This window comes from Rhineura floridana, chromosome 3 (genome assembly GCF_030035675.1).
Source record: "Rhineura floridana isolate rRhiFlo1 chromosome 3, rRhiFlo1.hap2, whole genome shotgun sequence".
Lineage (NCBI taxonomy): Eukaryota > Metazoa > Chordata > Lepidosauria > Squamata > Rhineuridae > Rhineura > Rhineura floridana.
This window is the reverse complement of record NC_084482.1, coordinates 9355928-9378865: the sequence shown is the minus strand read 5'-3', so window position 1 is coordinate 9378865 and position 22938 is coordinate 9355928. Positions and strand designations below refer to the sequence as shown.

The 22938-nt window shown below is 44.1% G+C and overlaps 1 protein-coding gene across 2 annotated transcripts; it reads right to left on the bottom strand.

Annotated features, from left to right (window-relative positions):
• Window positions 1–681: 681 nt before the first annotated feature.
• Window positions 682–22017, bottom strand: WAS (WASP actin nucleation promoting factor). Of its 2 annotated transcripts, XM_061621674.1 has the most exons (12): window positions 21850–22017; window positions 16270–16410; window positions 14808–14894; window positions 13774–13870; window positions 10778–10819; window positions 9729–9779; window positions 7942–8119; window positions 7032–7074; window positions 5019–5172; window positions 2496–2908; window positions 1709–1814; window positions 682–1239 (listed from the first exon to the last, which is right to left on the bottom strand). In XM_061621674.1, exons 1-12 carry the CDS (start codon window positions 21961–21963, stop codon window positions 1187–1189), a joined length of 1479 nt encoding a protein of 492 aa, XP_061477658.1. In that variant the 5' UTR covers window positions 21964–22017; the 3' UTR covers window positions 682–1186. The 2 variants fall into 2 exon arrangements, with proteins under 2 accessions (XP_061477658.1, XP_061477659.1); XM_061621675.1 differs by lacking the exon at window positions 9729–9779.
• Between the last annotated feature and the right edge of the window lie 921 nt (window positions 22018–22938).

The window sequence follows — 22938 nt, the reverse complement described above, 5'->3', positions numbered from 1 at the left end:
CACAGAATGGGGCTTTCCCACCTCCACTTTCTTCTACAACATCCTGTCCCCCCAAAAAAAAAACCCTCTGATTCTGGGGGTTGGGGGACCACTGGAGATGGTTTGGGATATGGTACAGTAGGGCCCTGCTTTACGGCATTCTGCATTACGGCATTCCGCTAATGCGGCAGCTTTCAAGCAGGGGAAATTCCCCGTTTTAAAGCCGATTTTGCCGTTTTGCGACCTTTTCGCGTCATTTTTTCGCGACACGGCCCATTATAGTCTATGGGGCCCCGCTTTACGGCGATTTCCACTTTATGGCGGGGGCCTGGTCCCTAACCCGCCATATTAGTGGGGCCCTACTGTATATGGGGCTGCTGATATAGGGGAGAGTTGGCAGAAATCACCCCCCGTGTGTGAACAGAACAGCAAAGAGCAAATTAAGATCCAAGCCTTTTAAAATATTCTAGTTTCCAGTACATTTCTCTGTAATACTGTAATTAAAAGAATAAAAAATATTCATTGAGGTCAAATCTGGATTTCCCCCCCTCAATCATACTGCAATCAAAGCATTCAACCATGTTTGAAAGTAAATAGTTATTCCTGTCTTGAAGCTTGGAGATTGCACCCCCCCGCCCCAAAAAAGCTAAAGTAAGATAGAAAGGTGTGCAAATAATTCAGACAAGTAGGATTTTGGTGTGAGTTAACAATGCACAGGTTTTTTTTTTATAAGACAGAGGTTTTACTTACATTCCTATAATCTTCATACCTGCATGTTAGCCTCAAAAGGGGAACCACTTGAAAAAATACACATGATTATATGGCTAGGAAAAAGAAAGGTTGATGAGGGGGCTGAGTGAAAGATAATATGGCTCTTAGAAAGTTAGACACAGGAGATTAGAAGTTGTATTGTCAAGAGTGAAGGTTTGAAAGAGGTAGGATTACAGCCTCACTTTCTAAGACTGTCAAAGGCATCCAGGTGCACAGGTGAGGGAAGAGAATGAGAACTATGCTTAGGCCTAAGTGATGCTGGAGGATGGGAAAATAATGACCCTTTGCTGCAGAGGCTAAAGCAGAGCTGCCCCTGCATCTACTGGATTTCTGAACAGATTGCAAGGGGGACAACAACAGAGTAGCAGTCTGATTAAATGCCAACAGCAATTCAGACAGCAGCAGGTTGACAGAAGGATCAGACTTTCTTCTGAACTCAATCATCCCATTCATCATCCTCTTCTTCCTCTCCATTGTCTTCATCTTCATCTGTGGGTAGAGAAGAACAGAGCAACAATGTGTGAGGAGGCAAGTCCAAGACTGCTCCTGCACATCTTTTTCCAAGGGGGATGAATGGGCATCCCATGTACATCCAATCTACCATCACCCCATGCACAGCAGTTATTTCAGCTTGTCCTGCTCCTTTTGGGTTGCATATCCAATGCCAGTCCTCAGAGTAGACCAATGAACAAACATATTAATCATCTCTATTCATTTCAATGGGTCTAGTTTGAGTAGAACTAGTGTTGGATACGACCCTTTGTCTCTACCTGTTCAACAGCAGATGCAAGGATCAGTGCAGGAATCAAAATTTCACCCTTTGTAAAATGACCCTGTCTGTCTTAGATCTCACATTTTCAGATAAGCACAAAAGTGCTAAACTGTTTGACAGCATGAGAAGTTTTTGTTTATAAGTATGCAGACAAAAGATGAGATGTACAGGTGCAATAAAACTCACCAGAGGAATGGATGACCTTGCTCCTCTTCTGCATCACATGCATAAGAGCCCCTACCAGGCCCTCAGAGCTCTGTGCAGTTTGTGGTGGTTCCAACACATCAGGTGTCTAAAATGCAAAGAGGGATTGTAAGTGAGGTCATTAGGGCTCCTAATGTGGAAGGCTCCTAGAACCCAGACTAAATGAACCTTTCAACTATGCAAAACTGTCTGTGTTCAATCTGTTCCTCCTCAAAACTATAAATTGTCACAATGCAGTGGACAGTGGTAATGGACAAAGATTTAAGCCTAGCCCTCACTAATGCAGTAAGCTTATTATGTCTAAGCTATACCACTTCAAACTGCAGGGGTGGAGATTTACATCACATCCAGACGTAAAACTTTCTTCCACATAAAATCTAGAGAGAGAAGTGTTCTAGCCTAGCTTTCTTTCTGATATGCTGTAAGAAACGTTTTTCCTCCATAGGGGCAGTATTCCATTATGTGAACCCCCACCTGCAGTTTGAAGTGGTAGAAGACTCATGAGAACAGCAAGTGTGACATATTTCTTTCATTCAGTATTTCTTTCCTCCATTATCACAGATTGCCACAACTTTGCTATCCTCCTGCCACATTTGATGAATTACATTCTTAATGAATGCAATTCTATGAGCCAAGCCCACAGAGGAAGGCAAAGCTCTAGCCAACCTGGCCAGAGGAGAACAATCCCTTCCTGATCATATATACATAGGAAATCAGATCCAACACATTAAGCACTAGCCATCCACTGAGTCTCTCCAACATGTTTCACCTTGTTCAGTTGTATCCCTTGGCGTATCTGATCCAGTAATGCATTACGCCCCGTGGAGGCAACAGCAGGCTGAGTCCCCAAAGAACTAAGCCCTCCAGAGGGAAGAGGTGGAGGGGGGCATGGTGCAGAACTCTGGAATGGAGGTGGTGGTGGAGGAGGAGGAGGTGGTGGTGGCGGCGGCACAGCTGACCCAGCCAGAGATGGTGGAGGACGGGTTGATCCAGGCCGAGAGACTGGTGGAGGAGGTCCCCACTGAGGGCTGGGGTGTCCACGAGAGGGCTGCGGTGGGGAGGGGACAGCTCCCCTGTTTGATGTAGGTGGAATGGGTGGTAAAGGGCCACTTCGGCAATGTCCTGGAGGTGGGGGAAGAGGGCCAGAACGATTTGGGGGTGGGGGTGGGGGATGACTTGGACCTGAAAAGAGACAAATATGAACATTCAAATCCCAGTGGAGAGCTTTAATAGATAACTGTCTGTACATATTACAGGGGGAGAGTGGCTGTTGAACCCAAGTCCCACTTGTGGGCTTCCCATGGACAGCTGGCCAGCCACTGAGAGAATAGAGACTGTGGGCGCACTAGTCGCTTCAAAAGCAGCACAAGTTTTTCCCAGCTGCATTTTGAAGCAACTCCACCGTTGGCTGGACACATCTCCTTTCCTCACTGCTGACTTCAGACCTTTCAGGACCACCCACAGCAAAGTGTTAGACCAGTCGCTATCTCTGCTTGAGCCTACAGCAAAGTGTTTCCACTGGCCACACCTGGAGTGGCAACTGTTTGATCTATCAGTGGCAAAATCTTTGGGGCTAAAAAGGGGTGGAGTTTCACTAGTATCACGTGCCCCCATTTTCAGAAAACGGGTGGAGATGCATTGGAACAGGCATAACTGTAGGTATGTCTCTGCACAGAAGTACTATCTGCCACTTAGGGATCATTGCTCTAACTCTGCATTTGCTCATTTCATTTATTAATTTTTAAGATGCCTTTCTCAAAGGACATCAGTCAATACAAAATACTGTACAATACAATACAAAAATGTACAAATTTTAAAGCAATACAAAACAATTTATCTGTATGATGATAAAAGCACACCGCCCCACAGAAATTAACAAAAGCAGATCAGTGCCACATAGGCCTTGTTGCAGAGAGTGTTCCATAAATGGGGGGTACAACCAAAAACGCCCTCACCCTCATCACCACTTTCCAAGCCTCCCTTGAAAGTGGGGCAGAGAGGAGGACCTCAGATGTCAATCTTGGGGCATGGGTGGATTAGTGCAGAGAGAAGCATTCCAAGAGACATTGGAATCCTGACTCATGTAAGGCTTACAGTGGTTCTTAACCTTTTTTGGATCACAGCCACCTTTGAGAATCTGATGAAAGCTATGGACCCCCTCCTCAGAAAAATGCACCTAAACACATACACACTATATATATATATATATTTACAAAGACAATTTTCAAAGTAACAGGAAAAAGAAGAAAAAAATATTTTTTTTGCCAGCTCATGGAACCCCTAGGGGTCCATGGGCCAGAGGTTAAGAACCCCTATAGGTTAACACCACCACTTTGAATTAGGCTTGGAAATTATAGGCAGACAGTGCAGTTGCATCAGGACAAGTCTTATATGGTCCAGTCATCAGGATTCCTGGCATTAATCTAGCCACTGCCTTCTGTACTAACTGCAGTTTCTGAAACATCTTCAAAAGTAGCCCCATACATAGTGCATTGCAGTAGTCTAACCTGGAGGATACCAGAGCATAGATGACTGAATCTAGGTTATACGTGCCAGACAGGGGTATAGTTGGGCCACCAGCCAGAGCTGGTAGAAGGCATTCCATGCCACTGAGGCCACCTGGGCCTCAAGTGCAGAGCTTGGAAAAGTTACTTTTTTGAACTACAACTCCCATCAGCCCAATTCAGTGGCCATGCTGTCTGGGGCTGATGGGAGTTGTAGTTCAAAAAAGTAACTTTTCCAAGCTCTGCTCAAGTGACAGTGATGGATCCAAGAGAACCCCGAAGCTACAAAAGTACTCCTTCAGAGATAGTGCAACCTCATCCAGAACATGTAGACTACAGTACCACTTATCTGGACAGAAGAACTACCCACTAACAACATCTCTGTTCTGTCTAAATTAAGCTACAGTTTATTGGCTCTCATCCAGTCAGCATCCAGGCACTGGTTCAGTACACTCACCACCACACCTGCTGAAGGTGAAAAGGTGAGATAAAGCTGCATGTCATCAGCACACTGATGACAGTCTCTACTACTACTACACAAAAGTTTATGCCATCATAAATCTGTAACTAAGATGACACAAGGTTCTTTGTTGTTGTTGTTGTTTTCTGCAGCACAGCAGTTATTACTCAAATCAGTGCATCCAAGTCCAAACTTAAAAATCTACATGGACATGCCTTCTAACCGCGGGTGCAGTGTCAGTTAGGCAGCCATTAACTGACCCAACCGCAAAGGAGAGGTGGGCAAGGATACCAGAGGTCAGAGAGACCCTCCCACTCCAGCAGCTTACCTTGTCGTCTCAGTTCTTCCTTCACAGCCTCCAGGCCCCCCTGGCCTTCAATGAAGTCATAGATAATCCTTGAAGTCTCAACATCAGTCAGTTGAGCCTCACTGATCCCCGCCTGGGAGAAGAATATCTTCAAATCAGGGTCTAAATTATTCACCTGAAATAGAAACAGACAGACGTTGTGTGTGTTGGGTGGTGGTGATGGTTAAGAAATGTGTTGCCATAGCTGTTTAATACCAGCCTTCTAGAGTGAATATGCCTGAATGGGGATAACTGCTCATTTCATAATTGCCATCATGCCATGACCGATAGAATCCACCTTCCAGCATGAAATTAGGTAGCCGGAAGAGATAAGAAATTACAGAGGCCAAACCTAAGTGCAGTCACAGTCCCATTCACCTTACACTCTTTTCACAGCTAAATCAATCTTAAAACTTAAACTGTCTCTAACAAAGCTCAGTGCTATGGGAACCCTGTGCCTTAATGTACACTGCACAACACAGATTAGCTGTGTAAATTAAGCATAGTTGCCTTGATCTTATTTTTCAATGTATTTAGCTTCTGCTAGTCACATAGAAAGGAAAAAGTAGCCATCCTAGAGCTCTGAAATCCCACTGAACAACCTACTTCAGGCAACTGAGAGGAGCACTGAATGTTACAAGAACATGTGTAACAAAACCCTAGCAGCTACTTCCATTAGGGCAAAACAGCTTCAGGAAGGGAGTAATTGGGAGCAAATAAGTGGCACATTATGTGTAGAAATTTAACCTTTACCTTGCTTACTATTTTTTTGCTGCAGGTCCTCCCCATAAGCCCTACAGCAGATGTGGAGAACCTTTTGCACTTTTCCATCTGGGTAATCTTATGAGGGCAACGTGTCAGCACTGGGCAGGGTCACAGTCAAAAGTGGGTGGACCAACAGATGTTAACTTTACCCTTGAATGGTAGGCTAGCTTCTACAGACACTCACACACCTCTCCATCTAGGCAAGCAAGAGACATTAATAATGTTCAAGGACACTATTCAGCCAGGCCAGAACACTTGGAGTGTGAAGCAAGACTTGTGGAGAAAGGGGTGTGGCCTGAGGAGAGGGGGCATGGCCTGAGTTCTGAAGCCAGATAAGACTGGAGGGCTGCATTTGGCCCCAGGCCTGGGGTTCCCCTTCCCTGCCCTACTGAGTTCCAGGTAAGTTTGTGAAGGTAAACTGCTATTTGATCCCTGAAAAGGAAAAATCAGGGGACTGGGGAAAGGAGGCATTGTGGCAGAAAAGAAATTCCTTCTCTCCCTTGGTTAGGGAGAACCTTCAGATGTTGACCCTTCAAATGTTTGTTTGTTTATTAAATTTCTGTCCTGCCCTTCCTCCCAAAGGAGCCCAGGGTGGCAAACAAAAACCAATAAAAATATATTTAAAACATCTTAAAAACAATTCTAATACAGATGCAGACTGGGATAAAGGTCTCTACTTAAAATGTTAGACTGCAGCTTCCATTACCGCTGACTGCTGTCCATGCTGGCTGGAGCTGATGGGAGCTGGAGTCCAACAATAGCTGGAGGGCCACAGGTTCCCCACCACTTGCCCCAGGAATTTAGCCAGTGCTCCACCACTCAGCTCTGGCCAAATGAGGGGAAAAGACTAGCTGCACCAGGCCAGGTGATGCTGCTAAAGAAACTTGCAAATCAAATGTGCTCACTGGACTGAGTAACTAGGAAGACCACCTGCTCTTCTTAAGCCAGCCTTGCTTCCTTTTAGCTTTTGCCTCAGTCTGAACTTTCCTGCGCAGGAACTGGGCCTGAGAACACCTTCAAACTGGAGCATACAAGCACACCTTGAGATAAAAGGCCTCATGTTTTCAGTCAGGCGTGAGGCAAACAGGAAGTACTTGCATAAACACAGCGTTTGGCTGGACTTCAGTAACGCATAAGTCTCATCTCACACCTATCTGAGACCTCACGATAATTTCTCCTCATTCAGCCTCTCTCTTTCAAGTCCACTGATGAACCACTGTGGTTACGTACATCAAATCCACTGTTGGGATCCCATCCAATGTGCTGGATATGCCTGGAAAGAAATCAGAAAAGACATCTAATGAGTGATGGCCCTGGATTGGAATAATCTGAGTCAACTTGACACCCCATCATGGAGCTGAGTTTGAACAATGCAGGCCCCACGATTTTGTGGAGATCTCAGGCAAAGCACCCTGCATGGTCCCTCTAAATGTGGGAGAGGTGGAGAGATGCTCTGAACTTCACAGGTCCTCTGTGCCAAGCGACAATGGGGTAGTATGCTCTTTGCTGGTCTTGGGGCCCCAGCAAATGCCCAGCCTTATAATGCTCTGGTGCTGGTCCTAGACTTGAAGAAAGCCCACATCCTGAGCCCCAGGAGAGAGCCTTTGCTCTTGAAACTATGGGGCTAGAACTACTCCCATGAGGATCTTGTTCCTTCATGGACAGTCCACATGAAGGCTTTTGAGCCTCCTTGACCTGCCTTCCAAGCCTCTCTGCCTCTGCACTCTCCTTAATGCTGCATATTGTGACTTTCTTGCACCCTAGTTGTGTTTACACCACATTTCCTTTTGATCTCGTGTATGTGTGAATCATAACATGGCAGTCCTCTGCCATGGGGAAAGGATTGCCAGCTGTCATTAGAACCAGCTACTGTTCAAGATAGGCAAAAGGACTGGGCCAGCCCATCCAAAATACAACAGCGACACTACTCTACACCAGTTGTTTCCAGACTGTTTCATGGAAAACTTCCATATGTGTAAGTAAAGAAATGATAGTTTCAAGTGCAAAGCAAAGCAAGGCTGATGAGAAAACATCAGAAAAACAAAACGAAGGTGATGAATCTTTTCTGATGTTTGAAGAGGTCCTAGTCTATCGAGTTCCTGTGTCTCAAGGGATATGTATAACTTTTGGAAGCACTCACTTGAACCCACTGGGAGCTCCAATGTCAGCCTTTGAAATCTTTTTTTTCCCCTTCTTTTTATCCACTGCAGTAGGAACAGGAAGTCCACGGTAGCGGGAAAACGTGATGTCTGGATTCTGGATGTCAACAGTTGCCAAAGGCAGAGCCACTGAAAGAGAGTTTGGCTGCATACCACGTCCTTTGGAGAACATAAGACAGGATGACGAGGCCCACACCAATAAATCAGCCCTCCCTCTACACACAGGCACCCCCACATACACAAACCCTATCACGCATGCAATGTCATCAATCCTTTTTTTTCCTTCCTTCCTTTTTATTCTTTAGCTTTGTTCAACTCCCTTTATTTATTTAACATAAGTTACTCTGGGAGCTTTTCTTTTCTCTTGCACAAGAGCACACATCTCCCTCTTTAAAGAACTGGGGGGGGTTGGGGGGGAGGTTAAAAGATCAAGGCTATGCTCTCCTCTCTAACCCTACATAAGGACAGTATATGGAGCCACTGGTGATGGAACAAACAGCCAAAGAATAAAATCCTGTTTTCTTTCCTTTGGTTGTCTAGAAAGGCCCATTGGGTGGGCTCATATAGGCATTGGGTGTAGGTTTCCAGATATCCCAGCCACCCCTCTGGAAGCCTTAATGCTGCCTGAATTGGTGATGCCAAAGGAATAGTGAATTAGTCAAGAATCAAATTATTAATCTGGACAAATTTGAAGGCCTCAACTTCCCCAGGCTAATTTCATTCTTGGCTAATTTGTAGCAGACAGAGCAGCAATGGCTAGAACAACTAGAACCAAGGTGAAACAGTTCAAACTCCATTTTTATTTTTGTTACTGCCAGAAGGTGTAATGTTGATACATTTATAGGGCAGTATTCAGCTATAGAGAGCCAGTGTGGTGTAGTGGTTAAGGTGTTGGACTACGACCTAGGAGACCAGGGTTCGAATCCCCACATAGCCATGAAGCTCACTGGGTGACCTGGGGCCAGTCACTGCCTCTCAGCCTCAGAGGAAGGCAATGGTAAACCCCCTCTGAATACTGCTTACCATGAAAACCCTATTCATAAGGTCACCATATGTTGGAATTGACTTGAAGGCAGTCCGTTTCCATTTTTTCCATTCAACTACCATGTCCTGTCAACACAAGGATTTCCATTTGCTTCCCCCTCATGCACCCCACACCCTCCTCAAACCTGATCCAGAGGGTTAAGGGAACCCTTAGAAGGGGAAACCTTCCATTGCATAAGGAGAAATCTACTTGGAGCATGAGAGACAGAGACAGAGACAGAGACAGAAGGCAGTGTACAAATAAAGTGGTGATGACAGAGAGGAGATACCCTTCAGCAGGTGGTGTAGCGCCATGAACAGGGGTTTCCACTATGGGGTGCACAACTCTTAGAACAATTGGTGATCTTGTTTGTTTGGGAATTTATGTATTGTTGCAACGTACAGTTTTGAAATGTTACTTGTTGGAGAGAACGGGGAAATTTCACACTGTGGCCCACGCACCCACCACAGGTTGTTACCTCTGTTATAAAAGAGCATTTTAGTGATCTTGTATCTCTTTGGGGTTTTTTTTTTTAAGGACTTACGTTTTATGACTGTTGCACTGAGAGCTCTTTTGCTGCTATCCATTTTTTATGTATATGTTATTGAATGTTTTGTATTTTATTGCCATTCTGTTTTCATGCTGTGTTTGTCAGCTGCCTTGTGAAGTTGTAGCTGTGGATATGGGTATATTTTATATAAATGAACAAAGAACAAGCAAACAGAGGTTCTGTAAGCCGCTTACCATTTGAGTCAATCCCAGGAGATGGGGTATGTAGGAGACTTGCTTTTCTGTCTAACAGAGGCAAAGAGACTAGTTAGGGATGCAAAGAGGCAGCAATTTCCATCCCATCCTGAGTTCATTGCAATCAGCATTGTTTCTGTTCTCTTACAGTTCAGCTTCAACTAAAACTGATGTTATTCATTTAACTATCCACTATGGCTGAAATGAACTTAATTATGTAATTAAGTATATAATTCATTTCAATGAATTTAAATGGAAGGGAAATGTCAAAAAATTCAGAAAACAACATAATTATGTATATAACATTTTCACACACACAAAAAAATTGCTTGTGTGATTTCGTCCATTCCTGATGGACGAACATGGAAATACTGGCAATTTCCACTCTGATGGAATTCTCCAACATCCCTAGTGATAGTTCACCACCAACTGCCCCAGGACAATTCCCTGCTGGAGCTGCTGAAAATTTGTCACAGCCAGCATTGCTGTCCACGTGCTCTACAACAATCCCTCAGGATTCAGGTGTCCTTAGAGCAATGCTTTCCCACCTTTCTCTGGCAACTAGGATAAGTCTACAACCAACACAGCTTACTGGCAAATTCTGATGATCAAACAGGTTTTCCCCCCTGCACTAATAGCTCAGACCTGGAGTGGACAACTGGTGGCCCTCACCCTTATTCTGTGCAGCCCTCGGCCTAATTTCAAAAGCTCTCTGCAAGCGATTTAAGGCCTCTGGTAAGAACAGCAGTCTGTCCCCTTTTGCAGCAAGGAGGAGGCAAAGAAAGAAAAAGGGCGTGTGATAAGGTGTGATAAGGAGAGGGAGAAAAGGGTGTGGCAAAAAGAGAGAGGGAGGAAAGGGGTGGAGCCTCAGTCCACTTTTGGCTCTGGCTCCACCTACCATTGGCTTCAAACCCACCCACAGCTAGCATGCAGCCAGGAAATGCAGCCCTTGACAGAAAAAAAAGGTTGTCCTTCGACCCCTCCTTTGCTTTGATTATATACAAAATATTATGGGGATATTGTGGCTGGAAGTGGGGAGAGATACATACCTTCATTGACAGGAGGTGGTGGTGGTGGCGGCGGCTGTCTGTCTATAAAAGTGGGAAAGATTTGTGATGAGGGGTATTGGGTTCATGCCCTGTTTGTGTGGTTGCTGGAAGAATCTGGCACCTATTAGAAACAGGATGCTGGCCTACATGGAACCTTGCTCAACGGATGTCTTCTGATATGTTAGTTTGGGGTCATTCTGCTGTGGGCGCCGCTGAATTTATAAGGGAAAATTACATCCACACTATACCTGGCATATGCTGGGGGGTAAAGAAAGGCCAGGGAAGGAACTGGCAATCCCACCCCATATATACGGTCTGCCTAGTAAACGTCGCAAGACGTCACCCTAAGAGTTGGAAACGACTCGCACTATAAGTGCGGGGACACCTTTGCCTTTATACATTTAAAGCACATGGCTCCCCGCCAAAGAATCTTGGGAACTGTAGTTTAAGGGTGTTGGAAATTTGTAGCTCTGTGAGGGGTAAATTACAGCGCCCTGGATTCTTTGGAAAAGCCATGTACAGTGTGGATGTGACCCTTGGTCTTCATCAAATGCTGAAAAATAAAATAAAACTGCAAGTTGCTTTGAGACAAACTTTCTGTAGTAAGCTATAAATAAATATAATTAAGTAAATAAACAAATGCAGACTGATCCACTCTTCCTCATCTCCACATGGGTGGAATTTGGTACTTTGTGAAAACGTTAAATTCTTGAGGATTCCATTGAGGTGTCTATGTCTAATCCTCATGGCTCTGGTAACAAGTTTGCATGCCAAGTCTAGACTAGAGTTCAGGGAACAGAACTCCTACACACTGCATGCTAGCATGTCTGTTCTTCATATCCTCTACCTATTTACCGTTAACCATACAACCCCCCCAACTCTCTCTTCCTCACCTATACCTCCACCTCATTTTTCTTGCCACCAAGCCCATATTCTATAAAAAGCAGAGGAGGAAGATGCTTTGAATAAAAACAAGCAACTTTGCTATACATTTTGCATGTCATGGGCATTGAGTTATGTATATTGGCCATTGTTAAAAAGTTGCCCTTTATGTTCATATTGACATTGTTGTGACCATATTGTATATTTTGTTCTTTATTATGTATGGATAATGAGTTGTTTACAAATATTTTTTTGGCCATTTGTGTACTATTATATGAGAACACCCATAAGGATTTTATATTGTTTGTTTATATATATATTAAATTTTTGATATTATTTTATAATATTGCATTTTATGCTGGGCTACATAGGCCTTTACGCTTACTGAGCCAGGCTCTTCTTATGTCCTTAGTTGTTCTGGATCCTGACAGCAATCCAATCTGAGAGCCTAGATAACTCTCAGCACATGATGGCCAGAGTTCTGAGGCAATCCAAGCAGACTTCCAGCTACGGCTGCTTTGTCTTGTGGCAACATAAATAGCTGCCTTATACCAGAATCAGACGTTTTATCCAACTAGCTCAGAAGCATCTCTGCATTTACTGGCAAAAGGAGTCTTTCCCAGCCACACCAACTTGGAGATGTCAAGGACTGAACATGGGACCTTCTGCATGCAGAGCATGTGCTCTCCCACTGAGTTACAGCCCTTTCTCAAAGAAGATTTGTTCCCATGATGCAATGCACATGAAGAACCAAAGATTGATCATTTTGCAGACCAGTAGAATAACTCAAAATGCTACTTTTGGAGCAAGGATTTCCAAGTCTCCTGAGGATGGAGTCAGAAGGAGGAGGAGGAGGCAGAGCCCAGTGGCACTTGGTGGGATGCTGTTTTTAAAGACAACAACAAGCTTCTCCTTCTTACTGAGGTGTGACCAGTGTGGTGACCTCCAAATGTTGTTGGACTACAACCCCTATCATCCCTGAACATTGGCCATGAGGGCTAAGGGTGATAGAAGTTGGAGTCAAGCAACATCTGGAAGGCACTACGTTGGCTACCCCTGCCTTAACTGATGGCTTGTGTAGGATTATTGACCTCTGAGGTTTGGGATCAAAACCCTGAAACTTGGAACCCTACTTGCAGAGTTGTGCAAAACAAAGTGTTCTGTATGCAGTTCTGTGCATGGTTATCAGCATGCATGCAACCATCTAAAGACACGGTTTCAAGTCTGAGATAGTAAAGATGAACTGATAAAATGCAGCTGCATATACAGAGAGAGCTGTGAAAATGATGAGGACCAATTAGGTTGTAAAGGAATCCAAAACATGGAACATAAGTCTCTCCCCACTAGGGGGAGTTCTTTCCAATGTAATACTAGCAACAGGCTGGTGTCCCTGTGGCATCTGGGTCTCTTGCATCATACAAGTGCAGCCTTTGCCAATCTGGTGCCCTCTAGATATTTTGGAGTATTTAACTCTCATCTCATCATTCCCTGTCAGCACAGCTGTGCTGGTTGGTGATGATGGAAGTTGTAGTCCAAAACATCTGGAGGGTACCAGGTTGGTGAAGGTGGCACTGGTGGATACACCTAAAACTGTACCCCCATAACTGAATTAGCCTGAACCAGGGATTCTGTATTCTCAGAGACCATTTTATTTTCCATACAGCCATTCTGGGATTGAAGTGTATATTATGTTCTTGGTGTTTTTTTTAAATGACGTGTATATTAATGTTTTTATCCCCGCCCCCCGCTTTTTTGGGTATGCATTTGGAACTACATAGAGGGGAAGACACTTTGGAGGGGGGGTTCAATTTAGAATGGAAAAATGGATAGTAAGAAAGGGCTAAGCACCCCCTTACCAGCCACAGCTTTTTGTTCAAATAAAGGACCCTCCCCAAACTGCTCTGCTTCAGAAAAAGCAGTCACTTTTTCTGCCTTGTGCACATTTGTTTGCAAGGGATAATTTGCCCGAGTTGCAAACCCACAGCCTAGTCGTCATTTCCAAGAGCCATCATTCTGAAACAGGCACAACGAGTTTCCTAAAGGAAAGGGCTCCAGAGAGAAATGTATTCCCCCTCTTCTTCTGTCAGAGCACCTTGCTTGGAAGTCCCACCTACCCATCCTCTGGTTCCTCTTCTGGATCTTCTCTTCCACCATTTGTTGAAAAGCATGTGCCTCGCTCTTGTTGGCAAAGTTGAGCCCCACGTTGCACTCCTGTAAGCAATCCAAGTGCAACACCTTTGGGATAAGGACTGCCACTGCCTTTCTTAGCAAGAACCCTATATAACTCCAACTCCCTCACTGAGTCCATCACAGCTCAACATCTCAGCAGAAGTAGCTGGACTTTACCCAGGTTGTTATTTATTTAAATAATTATTCATCATATGCCGAAACCTCTATGTGACATATAGTTGATGCAGCTAGAAATGAGTTTAAAACATCCAATATTATCAAAAGCTATTGTTAAATAAGGAGAAAACCAAACCACAAATGCAACAGACCAAGTGAAATCAGACAGCTAAAAGATCCTACCTCCAATAACAAAAATAATCAGGTAAGGGCTAGTTAACCCTAACCCCAAGCTTTTATATATATATATATATATAAAACAAGAGCTAAACTACACCTAGCCTATTGGATTTCAGACAGTCTTCTGGGAAACATTGTGTGTCTCAGAAGTTTTTAAAGGGTTCCTCACTGAGATCAGTACAGATAGCATCTTTCCATCACTACCAATCTTCCCTTGCAATTCCCAGCCACAGGGAACTGTTGTTATTGGAATTTATATACTGCAACTGTTAAGACACAAAAATGCCACAAACAGCAACTATTGTTGATTGCAGGCTATATACTCAAAATATTACGTATGAAGACATAACATTTTTTAGAAAGAAACATTTTTTAGAAAGAAATGTCTGAATTTGTATTTTGAATTTCATGAACAGCAACAAAACAAAAATGCTTCTGTCTCTGCAAGCATCATTTTCTTGTACACAACATAGCAGGATGTGCAAACACCTCCTTTATTTTTCTGATGTGCAGGTGCCTCTCTTCTCCAGTCTTTGACCTTTCCCTCCAGCAGAGTCATATGACATTCTAAGAATCCTATGCATGGATGCACATATTCACACCCACCCACCCCAATACTCACATCTCCTGAAAAGGTGTGGAAATAAGAGGTGGGAGCAATATAGACCAGCTGGCTGTACAATTCCTGCTCCCAGGTCATCTTCCTATCCTGAAACAAAGGGACAAAGGAGGCACAAACACCCATTAACTCACAATTGGCTTTTCCTACCTGTATCCATGTCTACATACTTCCTGATTTTAAAAAAACAGAAAGACCTACAACTACAGTTAGGATTTGCGCCAAGACTCCTTCAGTTTGGTCTAGTCCTTGGAACCAAATTCAGCATGATGGGAGCAGCTGCACTTGTTCTTTATGTGTCTAAAACAGCATAGAAACTGAGCAAGTGTAATGCTCAGGATATCCAGGATATTGCTGGAATATGCAGCCACTACCTGGCTGAACCTATGTAGCTCTAGGTTTGGTCAGTGTCTGGATGCATGGGAACTCATGTATAACACCGCGGGTTCCATGACAGAAGACAGGCAGGATATAAATGTAAATAATAAGATACTTATCTCCGTTAACATGTCCATGATTTTGGAGCCATAATGGCTAGTGCCTGTGATATAATTTGTGACTAGTGATGGGAAAATCTGTCAATTTTGGTTTCTCTCAGCTTCTCAATTTTCCCATATTAAATTCAGCTGTCCACATTTCCATATCAGTTTAAAGTCCTCACGAACATTCATCAGCATTTTAATGTGAATATCTTCTAACACACATGTTTGTATATACCATTCTGTTTAATATACACATATTTGCAAAACAATTTCCCCTAATATAACGCATTGTGTATGTTAATGTGGTTTTCATAAATATATGGATTTTTATGCACACTTTACCCTAGTATAGGCATTTTTGTATGCATTACTTGGCTGGAGAACTGCACTGGAATACTCAGAGAAGTGTGGATTTTGAAGAGTGGCTATGTTTTGGGTTGCATATTGTTTCAGAAAGTGTGAATTAAATGGGTTTGCCTTTAAATGTGAACTGAATCAAATATTTCCCCCACCCCTGATACGTATACCATTTTGTAATCTGTAAAAAAAAAAAACTTTTTGAGTGCAACTCCCTCCCCTGGCATTTGTTGGCCTGGTTTGCACATCACAGTAAGCCAAACTATGACTTACCAGGACCACATGAACACGGGGGCTCCCAGAGAGGAACTTGCAGCTGCTTCGCTTCTCCTTGGCCTTTTTAACGCCTGTGCTGCACTGAGTTAAGCCAAGGTTTAGTTCTGTGTCATTCAGACCTGGGCTCGTGGTTAAACTGTTTCCTTGCTAGCCTTGGCTCCAGCTTGCCATGGCTACAAACTCAACATGAATTCATTCTAGTGAATTTGCTATAGGTGTGAGTAGTAATAAAAGAGGGGTGGGGCTTAGCAGCTTGACAGGAGGTGGTCTTTTATTACTACTGGTGTGCGTATGCAACTGGTAAAAATGGGGTGCAGGAGGGGGTCACGATGGAGCCAGCGAGTTGGTACCTTTAGATCATAGAAGCGGATGAAGTATGAACGTCTGGGATTATCCTTCACAAAACACAGGACTCCACAGCCCTGCTTGGACCAATTTCTGCTGCCTTGGGGCAAAGCCAGGAAGAGTTGGGCCACAGTTGTGACCATAGTCTATCAGGAGAGAACAAGCTGCAAGTTAATGGTCTACTTGAGCCAAGGATAACGTGTGACAGTGGGGCAAGGCTCCCCAAAAATCACAATCTAACGATTGGACTTTAATCAATCTCCCCACCTTGCCTCAGGAGAGAGAACATAATTTGTCAATGGATCAGTTAGACATTTCAAATGACAAAATATTTCAGTTGACTAACACGGCAAACCTGATGAATCTGGCACGTTTTAAAAGATGCTACTTGTTTGAACAGAGGTACTTAACGCAAATGGTAACAAGCACCATCTTCAAAGAAGCATTTCCCCCTCACTCTCTTGCACAGAAGAGGATGTCTCTTCTAAGACCGAGCCTGCTGTTTGATGGATACACAATGCAGGATGCACCATATCAAAACAAAGGAAGTACGCTTTCCCCCCCTTCAAAACTATTCTTTTACTTGTATGGACATTATCATCTTCTTTAAACTGGGTGACAACAACTCTTCTCAATATAATTGAAGTGATTGGCAGCAACTTTCTGATGCTTCCTTGTGCCCCTGACACTTTTCTTGTTTGCTGTGAGGAACAATATTATAATCCAGCTCACACATTCAGTGAGCAGGCTGATGGGAGTTGTAGTTCAAAAAAGTAACTTTTCCAAGCTCTGGCAGTGACCAGATATGTTGATAATTTATTTTTAATATTTGTAAATTGGCTCACCAGGCACCACACACTTCCGTTCTGTAAGCCGGAGTGGGATGATCACTCCCCAGGGTAGGCCACACACCTAATCGAACCACTTCCATGCCCTCCCCAAGTGCTTTTGCCTAGCTAGAATGTGTTTTTAAACAGCAGTGATGTCTCTTGCTGGCCTGGATGCAGGATGAAGAAGGAGGTGATCATGGAGGATCCTCTGACTTTTCCCTCTGGCCCACCCTTGGGCTGAAAACATTTCCCCAGCCTGTTGTGAAGGATTGTCATTTTGTCTCTGCACCACAGGAAGTGAGATCACATTCAGACCCATATATCTTATGTACACTATGGCCACACTCCTATACTCACTAACCTAGACTGGGAGTAAATCCTATAGAACTCAGCTGGAGTAGCTATGTCTTGGAGTGTACTATATTCCCTTTAAACAAATTATATATATATATATATATCTTGCTCATGTTTGACTGTCCTACCCCCATTCTTTGGGGATTTTAATTTTAATGAAGATGTGACTGCCAAGGAAGTGTAAATGGGGAAGTGTTTCCCACAAATAAATCCAAGGAGGTTGGCGCATGTGCAACCGTTACAACCGATCTGCCAAATTTTATTCTGATATATGGAGTGACCATGGAGAAGTTAAAACAGCACCACAAAATAATGGATGTTTGGCATGAACTATGGCAAAATATGGAACAATAATTGGCTTGGATCCTACAATAAGGTAATTTATGGAAGTTCATGGAAAGAAAGTTCCCCATCTCCTCCCCTTCCTTGAAGCCACCTGTGCCCTGAAATGCCTATCTAGAGGGTTGGGGATCCCTCCTGAACAATATAGGATGGGATGTTGCTGTTGGGGGGAATTGCCCCAAACATCCAATTCTCCCCTTACCCAGATGCTGTCTGAATCCCATCCCACATTGTTCAAGAACCACCACCTCGAACCCTCTGGAAAGGCACTGGCGCTGCAAGGGGGAGGAAGAGATAGAAAACTTTCCTTCCATGAATTTATTTAAATTAACTTACCAGCTTCAGCTGGTGAGACAGCTGTGGCCATTTCTGGACCAGGATAGCCTGACCACTGTTGTCCACGCACTGGAAACCTCCAGGCTGGATTACTGTAATGTGCTCTATGTGGGGCTGCCCTTGAGGTTGATCCAGAAGCTGCAGCTGGTGCAAAATGTGGTGGCAAGACTGCTCACTGAAAGAATTGCACTGGCTGCCCATTTGCTACCCGCCAAGTTCAAGGTTCTAGTTTTGGTGTACAAAGCCCTATACAGCTTGAGACCAGGATACCTGAAAGACCGTCTTACCCCTTATATACCCAGTCGATCACTGCGCTCTGCAGGTGAGGGGCTCCTGCAGATACCATCTTATCAGGAGGTTCATTCTGTACAATATAGGAAATGGACCTTTAGTGTGGCAGCACCTACCCTGTGGAATTCCTTCCCTTTGAATATTAGGCAGGCGCCATCTCTGCTATCTTTTTGGCGCCTTTTGAAGACTTTCCTCTTTCAACAAGCCTTTTAGGTTGAGACCTATTGCAGCCTGAGTCTGTGTTAGAATTGCTCAATATGTTTTTTTAATAATGTTTTTAACCCTTTTTAAAGTTTTTTTTAATGTTTTTAACGCTGTTTTGTTATAATGTATTTTAAGATCTGTTTTTATGATGTTTTAAAGTGTTTTTAGCGCTTTGTTTGCCGCCCTGGGCTCCTGCTGGGAGGAAGGGCAGGATACAAATTAAATAATAAATAAATAAATAAACTTATCCTAGGATACAAGTCATGTTTTGTGGAAGTTATAATTTGGAATCAAGAAAGCAAAACACCATGTTTCACAATGACATGTCTCAGCTATATTTAAAATTAAAACCAGTAAATAGGCATGGGATGGGGAACTGGTGGCCCTCCAGATGTTGTTGGACTCCAACTCCCATCAGGCCCAGCCAGCATCACCAATGGTCAGGGATGATTGGAGATGTAGTCTAGTAATATCTAAAGGTTGACACAGGTTCCTCATCATCGACCACGGTATCTTGCTGGATCGTCTGGAGGGATTAGGAATAGGAGGTACAGTATTAAACTGGTTCCGTTCCTTTCTCTCCGGTAGACAACAGCGTGGCATTGGGAGACGAGGTTTCAGACCCTTGGCCCCTCAACTGCGGTGTGCCACAGGGTTCTATCCTTTCTCCCATGCTATTTAACATTTATGTAAAACCGCTGGGAACCATCATCAGGAGGTTTGGGCTGCAGTGCCACCAATATGCGGATGACACTCAGCTCTACCTCTCTTTTAAGTCCTCACCAGAGTTGGCTGTGGAAACCATGTCCAAGTGCCTGGAATCTGTGAGTGGATGGATGGGAAGAAACAGGCTAAAGCTGAATCCTGATAAAACTGAAGTACTGCTTGTGGGAGACAAGGGAAGACTAGGAAACATCGACCTGACATTTAATGGGGTAAAATTGCCCCTGAAGGATCAGGTCCGCAGTCTCGGAGTGATCCTTGATTCCGAGCTATCTATGGAGGCCCAAGTTTCATTGGTGTGTCGAGCAGCTTGGGGTCAATTGCATCTCATTTGAAGGCTGCAACCCTATCTTCCTGCTCACCTGCTCCCACTCGTAGTGCATGCTCTGGTCACCTCTCGTTTAGACTACTGCAATGCGCTCTACGTGGGGCTACCCTTGAAAACAGTCCGGAAACTACAGCTGGTACAAAATACGGCGGCTCGTTTACTTACAAATAGCCGCCGGTACGATCATATTACTCCAGTGCTCTACAATCTACACTGGCTTCCAGTCATTTTCCGGGCTCAATTCAAGGTGTCGGTATTAACCTTTAAAGCCCTATACGGTTTGGGCCCTGTATATCTGATGGAGCGCCTCCACCGTCATAAATTGTGCCGCCCTACGAGATCTGCCACACAGGGCCTTCTCTCAGTCCCACCAACTAAAGTAGCTAGGTTGGTGAGGACTCGGGAGAGGGCTTTCTCTGTGGCGGCCCCCTCGATCTGGAACTCCCTCCCAATAGATCTTCGACATGCCCCTTCCCTGGAAATATTTCGCCGGGTCTTGAAGACTTGGTTCTTCAATCTGGCTTTTACAGCCTCTGAGACCTCTAAGGTGAACTAGCCACTGTACTGAAATGTTGATAATTTATTATATTGTAATTCTGTATTGTACTGTACTGACTATATCTTATTTATTGTATTTTATCATGTTTTATTGTATGCCACCTAGAGTGGCCATCGGCCAGATAGGCGGCCTATAAATTAAAGTTATATTATTATTATTTATCCACAAAGGAGGAAAAGGATCTCTAAATCCTTTCTCAACAGAAAGAATTTCTGTTCTCAGCAGATTCTCAACGGATTTACAGAAGTTGGGAGGAAATCACATTAGTTGAACTAATTTGTAACAGATATGCTGGACGTAACATCTCTCAGAATTACTGACAGGATGTTACCTAGCAACTGCAGGCCACATATCTGTTTACAACCAAGGATATTCCCTTCATATTCTAGCCCAATATTTTCAAGTCAGGTGAAAGGGTTTGCTTTCAACGTTACTGAGGGCAGTTATGACTGCACTCCCACTACAGGGCTGGCTGTATGTCATCACTGCCCAAACCATCACACTGGGCCTTTTGAGGAAGTGGTTTTCTTCCCCCATTTCCTGCAGACAAGGCAGCCTATAAACGAAGAACAGCAGTATTCTCGCTTTACAAATCAAGTTGTTCAGACCGAGACCTCCAATTGCTTCAATATGGAAGATGGAGGAGATTAAGGATGCAGGGAGAAAATTACTGTTAAGCAACCTAAGCCTGTAGAATTGCCATCTGCTTGTTTTTAAACTGTCCTGATCAGGGGATCCTCTTATTTGTAAAACAATGCTAGTCAATTATCAATTTAAGTATGCAAGTATTTAGACTGATTAACAAATTCAAATGAGAAATAAGCTGAGTGTTATTTTTGGGAGAGATGGTCATCTGAGCTATTGCAGCCTATGCCCACATTAGGCCATATATATCTCCATTCCAAGCCCCCTGTTATCTTCCCAAGCACCAATTTCCCAATATCTGTCTGTCAGCATCTGAGTAACTACCCCATCTCTCTCTCCCATAATACTAGAATTCGGAGTAATCCAATGAAGCTGAATGTTGAGAGATAAAGGAAGCCTTCATACAGCACATAGTTAAACAGCGGAATTCACTCCCACAAGATGTATTGATGGCCACCAACCTGGGTGGCTTTAAAAGGGGATTAGCAAATTCAAGGAGGATACTTGTCAGTCGCTACTAGCCACAATGGCTATGTTCCATCTCCGCTGTCGGAGGTAGCATGCTGGGGAACACAGTGGGGAGAGTGCTATTGAGCTTGTGGACTTCCCATTGAGCATCTGAATGGCTACTGTGGGGACGCTCTGCTAGACAGGCCTTAATTCTGATCCAGCAAAGGTTTTCTTACTTACTCTCTTACTAATTGTCTTCTTTTTCAAGCACTTTCTCATCTATCCTCAAAACACTGGGAGGGAAGTCAGGCTGAAAGAGACTTGCCAAAGGCCACCTGCGCTCTCTCTTGCCAAACCATACTCAGGGCTCTGTATCCACCGAATCCCCCAAATGTAGCAATCAAATCCCAGCATACAACCACTTTTGGAAGCCTTGTGAGAAGCTCCTTCCTGCCCCCATTCCAGGGAAGCTCTATGGTCTGCTGCTAAGGCCTGTCTTCCCCCAGAGCAAAAACAGAATTACCGTGCATTTCCTGCCCAAGAGCTCAAACACCTGCTGGTTCTCATGGTCCTCAAGTAGGCATGAGGACACGTTCTCCTGCTGCCCTCGGGCTCCTGGTTTGGACCTCCGGCTCATCGTAGCCGTCAAGATGACTTGGGGCTTACTGTTCCACGATCTCACCCAGAGCGAACTTCCGTGTTGCAAGGACTTTTCAACAGGAAGCTCAGAAACCACCGGGTCACACACATGCACACGCAGTTAGTTGGGTTCCCTTCTCCTGCTTCAAAGTCCCAGCAGCAGGGCCAATCGGGGGGGGGGGCAGGAGGGCCATTTGGCTGGGGCCTCAAGCTCAAAGGGAGCCTCAAAGTTAGACATTTGTTGATTTTTTTGGCATTTCACAAGCTTGGGGAAGGATTGTAGCTCAGTGGGAAAGCATCTGCTTTGCATGTAGGAGGTCCTAGATTCCATCCCTGGCATCTCCAGGTAAGGCTGGAAAAGATGCCTGCCTGAACCCCTGGAGAGCTGTTGCCCGTCAATGCTGACGATACTGAGGTAGATGGACCAGTCTGACGCAGTATGAGGTAGCTTCCTGTGTTTTAATGCGTATTGGAATTTGTGAAATAATAAAACATAGTGCTTTATTTTGATTTTGTATGTTGTAATTTTTAACTTTTATTAATTCTAGGAGTCTCAAAAGCTGGAAGTGGCCTGGACCTCTCTGGTCCTCTGAGAGGGCCTGCCCAGCTCTGAGCAAGCCACAAGAAGTCATACATAGATTAGGATGGAGGAGGGTCTCTGCTCCAGACAACAATTGGATTCGGCCTAGTGTTTGAGGATTTCATTTGGCCTACATTTTCTAGAGAACTGATTCACACTTCCTAGACTAGTACATGGATCAGAGTGCCATTAGCCTTTGGTTTCTGTACTCTTCTGACTTCTGCAATACAGTTCACGGCACCAAAACCATACCAAAATGTGTAAAAAAATTACTCATTTTAGGTTGAAATGCACACACTAATGTATATTTCAAGATAAAATGCATGCAGAAAATGTGTATTTCAGGATAAACATTGTGAAAAACAACACAAAAATAATGTGGGGCTTATGCTT

Excerpts from the sequence above, each read along its gene's own strand:
- WAS (XM_061621674.1), bottom strand. The coding sequence starts at position 21,963 with ATGAGCCGGAGGTCCAAACCAGGAGCCCGAGGGCAGCAGGAGAACGTG. Across the intron at positions 16,411-21,849 it reads TCTTGGGCAGGAAATGCACG|ACTATGGTCACAACTGTGGC; the intron begins GTAATTCTGTTT and ends CTCTCCTGATAG. Across the intron at positions 8,120-9,728 it reads TCCTGGGATTGACTCAAATG|GACGTGGTATGCAGCCAAAC; the intron begins GTAAGCGGCTTA and ends TGTTCTCCAAAG.